The following is a 14,365-nucleotide window of genomic DNA, read 5'->3' on the forward strand; positions in this document are numbered from 1 at the left end:
CAGACCCAGACTTAACTTGTGGACTTTGATGGTAATTTTTGACATTTTTGAATTCTTTAGTGATAAAAAAAAAACACTGACCTTCTGAGCCTAAATGAATAACAGTAAATAAAAGTATACCAACAATCAAACAAAGAAGTGAATGGGATTCTATACTCTCCAGCAGATGCAAACGTGAGCTGTTATTATATCAATTACATGACGTAACACTGGTCTCTATACCCTTTGCGCAACAGCTTCACACCTCCCCTCTCACGATCCCAGCATACACACATACGCCAGCACACACACACAACACACACAACACACAAACAGCACCCCTTGTTGGCCACTTCAACAACTGCAAACGGCAAACGCATATTGGCTGTTTCAACCTCTGCCTTGCTCTCCTCACTGTCTTCACAAACAACTGTTTTTTCAGTGTCTGATATCGTTCTCCAGCAGCTCTAACAGCCTGGTGTGTGTGTGTGTGTGTGTCTGTGGTCGTTCTTGGCGCAGTGTGTCAGCAGTGGAAAGAGCTGGGGGGAAATTTTGACACTTTTCCTTCTATAAAAGAAGCTGTGAGACCTGGAAGCCTCTACCTCCCTCCTGAGGTTAGACTGAGTTTGTCTGTCTCTTAAAGGGTCGGTTCACCCAAATAACAAGTGGCGTTCTAATGAAAACTGATCCTTCTCAGCTGTCACTATATCTCTCTCCACACTTTTCTACCTCTCAACACTTTTTGTGTAAGTATGTTTGCTACAAAGATACTGCTGCTATTTTGCATATTTTTCCATTTTTCAAAAGAAGATGAAACCATTTTTTTCCTTGGAAGCTGCTGTCTGACATTTAAAGGCTGGCGATTGATATAAGATGTGTTCACCTGTGCCTCCAATAAGCCTAGTGTTGGTTATGTACCATAACATTAAGAGAACAACCCCCCTTGTGGTGTTAAGTTTGTATTTTACTCGGAAAGTAGCAAGCTAGTAGGGTTGAAATTAGTATCCAGTACAGTTCTCTATATGAGTCTATATGAGTATCAAACGACTAATATGTGTTAATATCCGTACGTATTAGCATTTTTTGCATAGCATAGTTATTTTTAACCAGTTCCTTAGTCAGTATGCTAAAATAAAGGACTCAGATTTGCAACTGTATCTAAGAACCATTGGTGTATTTAAAATGTAATCAGCATTTGTAGCAAGGGCCACTTGTTGAAACACTGTCAGTCTCATATAGCACAGGCTATGTTTTCATAGTACCCTAATGTGCACATAAACTAACGCATATGCACATATCACTTCTCTCTCAAATACATTATTTGAGGTTTGGTGCATAGACAAGTTAATGTTAATGTTGAGGCTGTTAAAACTGTTTACATGTGTGATGTTTGCAAATAAATAATAAATACCCAACCTGGCTTTTGAATTACAGGAAATAATGTTGTTTGTTCTCTGTAAACTCCACTTCAGAGCCAACAAAATCCATGCAAGTTTATTATCACCAACAGAGTCAGTAGTTCAACAGTTGGGAAAGTCATTAGAAGCCATTGCCAGCGCGTCTGTACCACACTATATTACCACTGCACATCTGCATAGCCGCACGTCTGTAATGAACGTATGCTACTGTACATCTCAGAGAGAAACAACATACTTTTTACTCACTTCATTTATTTGACTGCTATAGTTAAAAAGTTAAAAACCAAGATTTTACATTAAAAACATTGGAGATTTAAAAAAAAAGGTTTAGTGAAAACAAGCAAGTGTATAATGTCACTTATATTAATATTATATTATTAAGAAGGTATTAAGAAAATTTATTAATTGAGAAAGTAATTCATTAGTCAATCATTTGTTAACTAATTTGTTGTTGCAGCCCTAAAAAATATATCCTAAGCTCAAATACAAGGTAGCTAACTGTATTATGTTATTGACAGTGTTAATAGGTTAGCAATTTGTTGAAAGAAAGAGTATGAATTCTAAAGCTCTTAAGCACATTTTGCTGATAAAACCTCTGTACTTTTGCTTAAGTGAAAATCTGAATGCAGCACTTTTACTTTTACATTGTCGTATTGGTTCCTTACTTAAGTAAAGAATCTGGGTACTTCTTCCACCACTGCTTAAAACATTTAATTATACTTGAGACCAGTGTTAACAACTTGATGAGGTGAAACACATCCTGGGTGCACAAGCAGAATTTGTCCTATTTTACTCAACTTGTATGAATATCTTATTTGATTTGTTTGTCTGTGTTCTTATGATTAAGAACAGCAACATGCAGCAAATTTTAAGTCTGCATATAATAAAACAGACACCACACAGCTGCAGTGACAGTGTTGTAGAGTGCAGTCTGGATAAAAAGATAAAGTGCATCCTAAATCTACTAATAAATTTGTTGGATTTCAAATATGGTGTTCTTTATTTTCTATTTTCTATAATGGAGAATATGGAACCTTGTGCAGGTCATCTTTTCCACACCTTGGTGAATGTATTTGTAAAATATATTTTTTAATGACAATACGTTCTTTATTAAAATATCATCAGTGACTATATTGAGATTTATAGAATTTGTTATTTATTGTGTCATGCACATACAAGTGCCCAGCGCACAGGGAATTAGAAGACACCAAATACCACTGCAGTGGTGAAACAATTGTCAGATGAACGTATCTTATTAGACAAAGAACTGTCTCCTGCTGCAAAATTGACAACAATAACAAGAATCTGCTCCAAAAAAAGCTCTGAGGAAAAAAAAGAGCTTATCTTTTTTTGTTTTTTTAAATTGTAATCCTATATAACGAGCAATAAAGCATGACATAGAATCACGTAACAGACAAAGCCTTTCTGCTTCAGGGAGACTGTTAAACCTGCCTGTTCCTGTAGCACATGCTAATCTATCTGCACGTAACTGCGCCTACAGTGAACTTTATCTTTTACTTAAATTCTTCTTCACGGTAGGCTACAGTGTGGCAGTTTTTCATGAGACAATATGTTCGTTATTTATTCAACAGATTATCTTTCCTCATGCTTTTCCTCATGTTTATGTCCTTGCAGTATTATTTTTCTCATTTAGAAAGACAGTCAATTTTCTTCAAGAATAAATATTTATTCTTATTTATTTCATTTAGTTTAATTTTTTTTTGCATATTTAGCATTCACTATATGAACATAATTGTGAAATTAGTTAACAATTTCTATCCTGTAGTGTTAATTTATTGTTTATAATTATAAACAAACATGGTGTTTAAAACATTTGTAGAAATGTTTGACAGTTAAAAAAAAGAAAAGAAAAGAAAAATGACTAGGACATTCTTAGATAAATAATAGATTACTGTCACTTGGAACAATATTAACAATTAAAATGTTTTTCATTCTTCATACTCTTCATACACACAATACACTCATGAACCCACACCCCTAATGTATATGCCAACCTTCCAAATGTATTAAAATATATGTTTTATTTTTTCCTGAATTCTTAGCAGTCATTTCTGCGCTTTTAAAATATATCACAGTAAACACAATCAGTTCATGCAGGGCTGTAATATCCTTCAGTGAAGACGGCAAATTATTTCATAGCAAACATCTGATATGGGATCAGCTCCTTTAACAAGTGCAGGTGGTGAAAGGCAGAGGGAGGACCGGAGTGTGTGCTAATGGGCTGCTCTCAGCACAGACAATAATAATAACAACAACAAAGTGCAGCGCTGAATGGGCCCCCTTCAACCGTTTCCAAATGTCATTCCAGGCCTGGATGTAATGAGCCTCAGTGCAGAGTTGAATGGTTGGATAATTGCTGAACAGGGGAAATGGTTTGTCACCATAGCTTCCTTTAGTTTTCCAGCTTCCTCTGTCTGTGTGTGTCTCTGTGTGTGTGCGTTGACATCTGTCCTTCAGTGTGCCAGAGTTGTGTCCCTAAACTCTAGGCTTCTTGACCTGATTGTCTGTACGCTGCAGGGAACTGGACCCATGAGGTGACCCCCTAAATGATAAAAAACAAACAAAAACAATGTACAGATTGTCCAGGAGATCAGTTCATTAGATGTCTGAGTCTTGTTGCAGGGGGTGGGGGCAGATATATTTTCAGATAAGGAGGAAGGAAGAAGTATAAAAGTGGGAGAGGAAATATGGGAAGGAAAAAGAGACTTGTGAGTCTGCTTATTATATCTGTAACTGTAGTCTACAGCCATGCCAGCTGAACTGGAGCTTTTATGCTTCAAACCTCCAGCCATGTTGGGTCTGCCCCAATGCTGTCGTCTTTTAAAATCAGAATGAAAACATTTCTTTTCAGCTTTCAGTTTGCTGGGCTTAACTAATATCTTAGTGGCTTTACGCATGTCTTAGATATAATCACAGACGATGCTATTTTTCCATAAAGGTAAAATTTAAAACAGCAAGTACTTTGGTTCTGAAGAGATTCCCTGGACTACAAATCTTGCTCTCCAAAAAAAAACCAATTCATTGTTTTAGCTTATCCAGTGAAAATTTAATTTAATTTTTCATATCACGTTATCTGCTCACAGGCTGCACAGAGTCGTGTGCAAACAGTGGATGTTTTTAGTACTTCTACTGCATACTGAATATTGCAGCCTATCTTTTATATTTAGCGTAATAAATATATATATATATATTTGCTTTCCCTCATTGTCCTTTAACAAACAACAATTAGATTATTGGACATTTTCTGCTTTTAAAACCGCAGGGATAGTTTTTTGGACTCAACCGAAGGTCAGTTTTATAGCTTTTTCCAGAGTCTTCAGCCATATTACATGGTTTTCATTAGCAGATGGAGGTTCCTCAGTTATCATTGAGTCGGATCTGTTAACATGCAAGCTCAATAATTGATATGTTTTCCACAGCACTTTTAGGACTTCTCAGGCCTTTGAGTACTGGGTGATATGGTTGAAACCTCTAGAAAAAGCTAGTAAGTGGACCTTGGCCTTTTTGGTTTATGCAAACAAACAAAGCGAAACAGGATTGACATGAAAGGTATTACAAGTTAATTAAAGTTATTACGCTGCAATATATTCTGGTTTCATATTGCAGAGAGAAGTTATTGTATAGGATTTATAGATGTAAATTGCTTATGGGTGTGTGCGGTTATGTGAAACAGGGTATCAGATTGCGAAGAGGAGCAAAGAAGGGAGAAGAGAAATATTTAACCTTAGAACAGAGTTGTGGTATTGTAATGAACTCCTTGCCCGGACAGCGATTTTGTAAAGAGCAATTTCCATGTCATATGTGATCAAATGTGACGTTGTTGAAAGAGTACTTTAACCCGCACTCCCTTCTCCAGTATCTGGGCTGCTTTACATTCAGTGTAACAGTTTCCCCAAAGAAAATCAAACTGATTAGACGCATGCCAAACATATCAATGTAAAGACCGTATTTGTGAAAAGAAAGGTGTTTTGTTTAATACCCAGAGGATATGCTCAGAAAAATTGGCAACAACTCCCCACATCCTGGATATATGCACACACAGAATGGTCCTCCTCCTGCTGCACATACCATGTTGCTCTTACATTTGATGTCCATTTTGATTTGGGCCAACATCAAAGTATGAGGTTTTAATATAGGAAATGACTATACAGTATTTATATTAAAACTCTATATAATAGTGATTCCTAAAACAGTAATGCATAGAGCAAGCACTAAGTTAAGTTCATCACCACATAATGATTGAGTGCACAACTGGTTTTAAAGTACTGTCAATTTGTTAACAATTAAAGCTCCATTAACCAAGATCTTTATAGTAACAATAAATCAAATGAAATGAAGTTACGCATTCCACTACTTTTAGCAGTAACTCGTAACAAATTACGATTTTAAATTAAATAAGGCAATAACAATTACTGAAATTACCTTACGGTGGCTCAAGACAGTTCAGTCCTTTCATAATTATTTAATAACTAGTTAGATACATTTTTCTCTTAGCAAAAATTAAGACAAAAGTTACTTTAAGTTACCTAGTAACTAATTACTTTTATATGTAGTAATTCAATTACTTCTGAGAGAAGTAACTAGTAACTGTAAGTACTATTTTTCAGTATCTTACACTGGTTGGAGGTGACACAGAACTATCACCCTGGTCTACAGTTCTCCTCAGCTCTATAGAATTTTTGTATCCTCTTTTAGCTTATTGTTTTGGTTTTTCAGCCCGCGAACTGCACTCTTTTTAGCATTGTTTCTGCCCAGTGTAGACAGCTGTTTTCAATGAAAATAACTCAGTAAAACCTTCAGTACACTACTTGCCCAGCATTCCACAGCAGCCTGACAAAGTTAGCAACTAGCTAGTGAATGTACAGTAGTGGAGCATTTAGCAGTAAAAGATCCCTATATCCTCTGAGTTGGTGAAGACCAAAGCAGAGCTAAAAGACAGTGAAGATGGGTTTCCATGCAGCAGTGGACAGAAATACAACTCCAAGTTAAAGCTAATGTTGCTCTGCTTGATGTGTAGCCTAATAATAGGCAACTGATGAAAACTTGACCACACTTGAGCCAGTATGTATGTAGCCATCAACTGCATGTTTAAGACTCTTTTTTTTTGTCAAAGATTTTTGTCAAAATGATCAGCTTGAGACATTAAAAAGTAAGCTAAAAAAATTGAGTTCGCTTGATTATGTAGCTCTCTATAGCTGATAAGATCTGCTAGCGACAGTCGCCAGCTAGAATAAGAAGCTGCGTTTGTCTATCTCTGCCTGAAATCGAGGACACATTGTTTCAAAGAATTATGTCTGTTACCGTTATTATTGTAAACTGCATATGAGCTGTGCGAGAACAGAACACTTGACATGCATACACTAAAAATATTGGATCACAATTGACCAGCACTGATAGAATACTGGTTTAATTTGACCCAGTAACAATGGGAAGAAAACTACCCAACAGAAGGGTTGTTTTTGATGAAATAACCAATTTCCCTAATTAACCCAATTAGTGTGTACCAACTAGGGTTGAGCGAGTACTCGCCTGAAAAAATACAGATACAGATACAGATACAGATAATGTACTTTTTGCAAGTATCAAACAAGTGAAAGGTTTAATATCTATCTAATCTAATAAATATAGCAATTTCTGACCAACCCAGATCAATTTCAGGCTTAAAGTAACAACTTATGGTTAGTCCTGGAGGTGGTAACTTGTGTGTCTAACCTAGCAGAACACAGGATTGGCTACTGGCTTGGCTGGTCATTAGCTTCTGTGGTTCCGCCACACACACTTCCGGTCTAAGCACAAGTTGGTTGAACAGATACAGATAATAATGTACTCGCTCATCCCTAGTAGCAACAGTAACTAAGCAAACTACTGAATAGTGAATGGCTGAAGGACAGCCTGCATCCCTTTGATTAATGTCTGAATGACGCTCACATCCTCCATCCAATGCACTTTTAGTGCATGTGCACAAGAGAGAGTTCTGTCACCACATCTGGCCCTGTGTGTTATTGCAGAGGTCAGGGGTCTGCTGGGTCTCTGCAGACTGCTTGTGTGAGTGTCTGGAGCAGAGCTGCAGGTGAATGCCAAAGGCAATCATAATCACAGGTCAGGGTCATTAACTCTTTTCTGTGTGTGCCAGTGAGAATCGGAGAAGGAGGGTATGTTGAGGGTGAACAGGTGGTGATCCAGTGTTCAAAGTGTGTCCAAAAAGAAAAAAAACTTGTTCTGCCCAGAAAAATGGCTTCAACACGATGAAGAGTTGCAACCAAGCCAGTTGCCTATCCATCTGCAGAAATAACATTTAATACATATCATTATGTATATGATTATTTCAACAAAGGCAAACATAGAAAGTGGGCTACATATTGCTTAGAGCTGTCAAGTCCCACACTCTTTGCAGCAAAGTTTTCCTCCTCAGCCAGTCTTAAAGTGCAGGAACGACAGTATTATGAGGTCCATATAGAACAGAGAGCTAGCAGACCGTGTGGAGATATTTGCTGAATTTTACAAAAAGTATATTGGATTAGAACCATTGATGACACCTCTAAGTTAAAAAAAACTTTAGGAGTCTTGCACTGCTTCTGACGGAGTAAGCATGGAAGTAGTGGGTGTGAAGTTAGCACATAGTTAGAATAAAAATAATTTTAAAAAAAAGTTACCTATCACAAGTGCTAAAATAGTTTTTATTTTAGAAGCCTATTTGGTGCTTGTAGTTGAGAGAAGATGACACTTGGACTTGAACTGGTCCTCTCCAAACTCATTTCTTTCTGATTCAGGTTCAAGGCTGAAGAGAGGTCCCCCTGCTATTTTAAGCACCAAGAACAAGATGGCTGACCTTTGTCCTTTCTGCCCCCGGGGTCAGGTGTCAGGGGTCAAATGTCGGCAGGCTGAAATGACAGTTTATTTTTAGTGCAAACAAGACTGCTATTTAAGGCTACATAAAGAGGCTGGTCAGATAATTATACCACCGGTTGGTCGGCTGCCATTTATCCACCCACCCTACCGGTCAATTGCAGCCATATGTGGACAGACTAGGGGGTCTACCCTTCTGCCACCATCTGTGTGTGTGTGTGTGTGTTTGCATTAATTTTCTCCTGTGTAAATGTTGGCATCGCTCCTTTCCTGTGTTGTAAATGTACACCACTTCATATCTTCTCGTGGATGTGTGTATCTGGCTTGTCTGTGTAAATGTAATCATTTCTCTTATGTAACCATGCAACCCAGTACATGTGCATCCATCCGTGTGTGTGTGTGTGTGTGTGTGTGTGTGTGTGGTTTCTCTGCATAAATGTTAGTGTCTCTCAGTTGCTCTGTTGTTAGTATGGCTTCGGCCAACCCTCTCTTCAATTTGGCTTCAAAACACGCTGTCCACCCTTGCACAGCCATCCTCCCAATGTGGAGGGAGTCAAATCAAACCAAATCCGTCTGACATGTTGTTTATGCCGCGCCCTCTCAAACCACCCAGATGCTGCACAGAGGACGACGGTTTACACTCTGTTGCAGTAAGGTACTGTGGATGAAAAGTCAAATGTCCTCCAGTGTGACTGAGGAGCGTGACAACCACATGAAAGAGAAGAACTACTTCAGAGTCACTCACTGGTCAAAATGAACAGCATAGTTCTAAGAATTTTTAGGGAAGTCAAAAAGCAGTTTTAATATCATTATATAAGTGCATAATTTACTGAAATAGTATTAGTTACCTATCATATATAATACTAATAATATATGTATGTATAATGTACTTTGTGACACAGTGCAGCAGTGAAGCAAGTAGAATTACATTATTAAAAGAAACTAGGACAAAAAGTGACTCTCAGAGAAGCACTTCCAGATGCCCCTACCATTAACTTCAGAAGAGCCCCAACTCTTAATGACAAACTTGTGAGGAGTCGTCTACCCCCTGTACAACATAAAGCTTGGTTATCTACCAGAGGAGTAAACCACAAGTGTGGAAATTGCGAACACTGTGGTAATATGACTAATAGCAACTAATTCATTGACATAACATCAGGCCGTAAATATAACATGGTCATTTATAAATTGCAACACTTAATATGTGGTTTACAGACTTGTATGGTAGCCCATTTCTGCCAATGTGATGGGAAAAAAAAGATTGTGTAAGTCAGAAACCTTCTTAAAATATTGACTTAGTATCACAAAATAATGACTTAGTATCAATTAATCCGTACAATAAGAGCATAACAGTTGCAGATTTTGGGCAGAAGCCATATTAAAACATGTACTGTAAGGTATAACACAACGTACAAGATTAATATAAATGCACACTGTTCAATTTACTCATAACAAAGATCCAAATTTGCAGGTCCCTTTACAGAACTTACTTAGCCATGATGTTTGCTCATCGTCACCTGACTTACTCCTTTGTCAGAATTTGAATTTATATAAATGTAATATATTAATTACAATAAATACATGTAAACATGTATTCGCCAAAATAAATAAAATAAAATAAAATAAAATAAAAAAAGAATTTATATATATATATAATGGAAAATACCTAGCGACCACACACACACTTACACAAAACTCCCTAGAATATCCTAGTCTGTTGCATGACTAAATTCCCACAAGGCTGTGGGGCTGAGTCACCAGTTTCACTTTCGCATCAGAGGACGATTTAACTCTTTCTCTCATCTTCTTGGACTTTCTTTTGTTAATCTTTCCTACCTTTGATTTCTCAGTTCCAATCTTTGCCTTCCTCTCTCTCTTGCAGTGTTTCTCTCAGTTTTGTTAGTGATGACTCTCAGAGGTGAAATTGTCAGACAGGGCTCATATCATCTTGTTTATTTGTTACACCAACACGAATCAATGCTGCTTAACATTTATAGTGATAGTTCATTGGTTCCAAATAGAGTGTGGGACTTGATCCCAGTGTTTGAATTTCTTTTTTTAATTTAATTTAATTAAGCTGTACAAATTCCACCACAGCCCAGAGCAGATTTATTTTGTCAAATCAAGTGAGACTCTCATTAAAGCTGCAGTAGGTAATTTTTATTACAATATTTTTTACATATTTGCTGAAACTTTTACTATATCCTGACGGTAGTACAAGAAAAGAACCAAGAAAGATAGTTGATTTGAGTCTCATTCTCAGGGCGTCAAATACAGACACTTTGAGAAGGAGACTCAACATTCAACTATCTTGGCTTCCTAAGCTTCTAAGCTTCCAACTCAACACATCATTATATCTTTATTGGCTCTGATTGGTTGTTTTCATTCAGGCCCAGTGGGTTCTTACAAATACCATGAGGAGCACTGGGAGAAATCAGAGGAACCTGATTTTTTCACACATTATCTGTGTCATATACTACTGTCAGAACACAGTGGAAGTTATAAAATATGACAAAGTTACTTTGATAAAAATTATCTACTGCAGCTTTAACTGAATGTAATTCTGTGAAGAGGCAGCTGAATATGTAACATCTGCCAACAAAGCATATGGCAGTACTATGACAGCATGGATGGCTCCAAGTAGGAATCAAACATCCTGGCAGCCATAGTAGCATGCTGTAATCACTGTGCTGTACAGTAGCTGTATAGAGTATTATTAGTATTATTATTATTATTATTGTTTATATTGTTTTGCCATCTGTATTTCACTTAGTTCACTAAATATTTGTCTTGTTATGTTAAAAAAAATCTGAATTTACTTTTCTGTCCCCCTCTGAAAAAGACTTGTACACTGTATTTTAATGCTCTAAAGGTTATTGAAGCACATCAAAGTGCTCACACTTACTCAAACAAAGAACACATACTCTGAATTTCCCCGGGCAGGACCCTGGAGAAGATCAGAGCAGGTGGCTGCTGAGTGGAGGAGGTGAAACTTTGTTTGCATGCGGCACGTGGAGGTCAGTCAGTCAGCAACACACCAGGGGAAATCAGTGTGGTTTGCATAGTCAGCACTATTCTGGGATGGACCAGAGTGCAACCTGCTTCAGGGGGAAAACAGAGAATGTGAAACTTTCGTGTGATACCACTTGTCATTGTCTAAATAAACTCACTATAGCTTCTCTGACCTGAGCTATGATACCCGCAAGAAAACAAAATGCTAGCATCAACAATATGCTCATTCGGTAGGTTTACAATGTTAGTTCACTGTTAGTCATGGGATCATCAAAGGCATTAGGATTCATCCTCTGGAAACCATGAATGTGGTGAAGATGTGAAGTTCAGTGCCAGTACGTCTGGCAGATGCTGTGATATTTCACTGGATGTGACCTTGGGACTGCTGGTGGCGCTAATTGGACAGTTATGGCCTCACAACAGGATTCATCCTCTGAGAACCTTGACATTTTCCAGTCTTTTCAACATTGCAAAAACGTCCGGCAGTCTGTGGAGTGGTTGGACAAAAATATATATTTTTTAAATAATATCAAACAATCTTTGGCTTTCAGCAGTCTTTTAAAAAATCCTTAAATCCTCTCTGAATCTGTGCAGAAATTGCACACCATGCAGTGTTTTAAAAGTCTGACCTTTGTGGCCGCACGGTACACATGCAGACCCTCTAAGCTCCATTATGCATCCTTCATGCATACATGTGAGGTGTCTTCCTTAAATGTTAGTGTGTTGTTTATATGCTTGGTTCATATACATGTGATTGCACTGGCAATTGGCTTGATAACACTTCTAATTTACATATTTGTTTGATCACACTGCAGAAACTATGAATTGAGTTCAACAGCAACAATAAGTGGACCATGTCTCTTTCTGTGTTTAGACAGAACAGGAAGCAAATTCTAGAGGCGACGTGATTACATGCAAAGTCAATGTGAAGATGCAGATTTGCCTGGGTCGGTGTGAAATGATGTAAAGACATGTCTGTGCAATCAGAAGAAAAGTAGAGAGACAGGACGGGAGGAGCCGCAGTTTCTGGTGCAGTCCTGAGATGAGTCAGGGGAGATTACTTTTTCTACTGTGGTGGGGGAGATTTTATTTTCACTGAAACAAGTTTCCTTAATTTTTTAATAAAATATTTCACCTTCTCCTCTAATTTCGGTGCAAAAACATGCAATCACAATTTTCAAGGAAGGCTGTGATGACATCAGACATTTTATGCCGCAACAATCCCAAAATAGCCCACGAACTCCTAGAGGGCCTGATATTGTCAATATGTTTTTAGGAGAGCTTATGTCTCATCAGGAGGAGCTGGGCTCCCCCTGGCTCCCCTTTAGTTAGCACCCTATGCAGACGCCACTGCAGTGGTGATGGCTTGTTTATTCACGGTTGGGGATGAGCGAGTACAGTATCATCTGTATCTGTTTAACCAACTAAATTTCGTATCTTCTTCATAGTGGATGAAGCTTAAACCTGATGTGGGTGGGGATTAAACACAAATGGGCAGGGCTTACAGAACTGAGCTTTAGAGCAACATTTGTCATTACAAGAGTCAGAGAACTATTTACAGAACTTTTTAAAATAAAAGTAATATTGTTATAGTAAAAGTTATATTTACGAGTTCAGATATTGACACATTTTACTCATTTTCCACTCGTTATCTGTACTGGATAGTAGCTTAACCCTACTTCCGGTGCGTCCCCAGATTCGTGTATAGAAAGGTGGAAAACTTGTATGTTGTGTTCGAGTTCTGCTTTGGACTCTGTAGACTCCACACTTCTTTGCCCACTGATCCCTATCAACTAAACAGACGGCTGGCGCTCAGTAGCTCGGCTTCCGCAGCAATTACCTTCTCCCTCGAGACACAAGAGCATAGACAGCTTCTCTGTGTGTGCATGAATGAGTGAGTAAGAGTGAGTGTGTGTGTGGATGAAATGTGCGTGCATGCTTACAATATGCTTATGCATTTGTGTGTGTGTGCATATCAAACGTGTTTCTGCTCTGAATGGAAACCCCAAAGCAACTGTGTCAGAAAATTGAGCTTACCCACACAACCGAAAATACCCATAATCCCTCCATGTGCCCACATGAGGTATTTAGTTTCCCCTTTACAAATGGCCCCCAGCTCCTGTTATTTGAAAACTAAAAGCTTATGCACTTGGAGGTTAAGCCAGAGAGACAGCGACCAGTGTCAGAAATATTTGATTTGTCATGATCACACTTTCTTCCATTAGCCTTGTACAGTAGGTGGGACCAAACTGTTGGGCTTAGAAAAGCCCCATGATTGGTGGTTTATGGATAAATTGCCTAAAGAGGAGATCAGTCATTGGCTCTGCTGTTGTCTGAACTCGTACCATTCACATTCAAGAGTGTTAGCATAGACGCACGCTGTATATGCATGCACTCACTAGTAAAAGAAGTACATTACATTTCTTGCAGAGAGTCAGGTAAAAATATGAATACCACTCTCATGTCTGTGTGATAAATATGAAGCTATACAGCCAGCAGCAGGTTAGCTTAGCATAGCATAAAGAATGGAAACAAGAAAGAAATGCTAGCCTGGCTCTGTTCTTCCACTAACCAGCACCTCTGAAATTTCTATTCTTATATCTTTTTTTCATTAAAGAACTTCTGAAATACTTCCAGTGAACATTTGAACCTCGATGGAGATGTGACGCAAACTCAACATGATGTAATCAGTCAATGTAGGCTTTTATTGCCACATTTACTCAAGTACTGTACTTACATACTAAAGCTGCAGTAGGCAACATTTATAAAAAATAACTTACTTTCTGAAACTTTCACTATATCCAAGAAATATAATTGTTGAGACTCAACAATCCGCTATCTTCAAGCCACCATCCCAAAGCTTCTTTCAAATCTCTTTTGGCTCTGATTGGTTGTTTTTGTTCAGGCCCAGTGGATTCTTGCAAATGCCATTAAAAGAGGGACCTGTATGTACTACTGTCAGGATATAGTGAAAGTTTCAGACAATATGACAGAAGGTTGTTTTCATAAAAGTTACCTACTGCAGCTTTTAGTACAATTCTGAGGTACTTGTTGAGTACCTCAGAATTGTACTTTTACTCCACTACGTT

General features: G+C 38.0%; 1 protein-coding gene across 1 annotated transcript in view; it reads right to left on the reverse strand.

The window, feature by feature from the left end:
• Positions 1-3,900: 3,900 nt before the first annotated feature.
• The window catches only part of LOC118323040, a 26,555-nt gene continuing 16,090 nt past the window's right edge, over positions 3,901-14,365 (reverse strand). The window contains exon 4 of the mRNA XM_035654960.1: positions 3,901-3,960. Within this exon, the coding sequence (XP_035510853.1) occupies positions 3,901-3,960 (60 nt within the window). The remainder of the gene's footprint in view (positions 3,961-14,365) is intronic.

Source organism: Morone saxatilis, unplaced genomic scaffold (genome assembly GCF_004916995.1).
Source record: "Morone saxatilis isolate NCDOM2014 unplaced genomic scaffold, NCSU_SB_2.0 Contig14, whole genome shotgun sequence".
Lineage (NCBI taxonomy): Eukaryota > Metazoa > Chordata > Actinopteri > Moronidae > Morone > Morone saxatilis.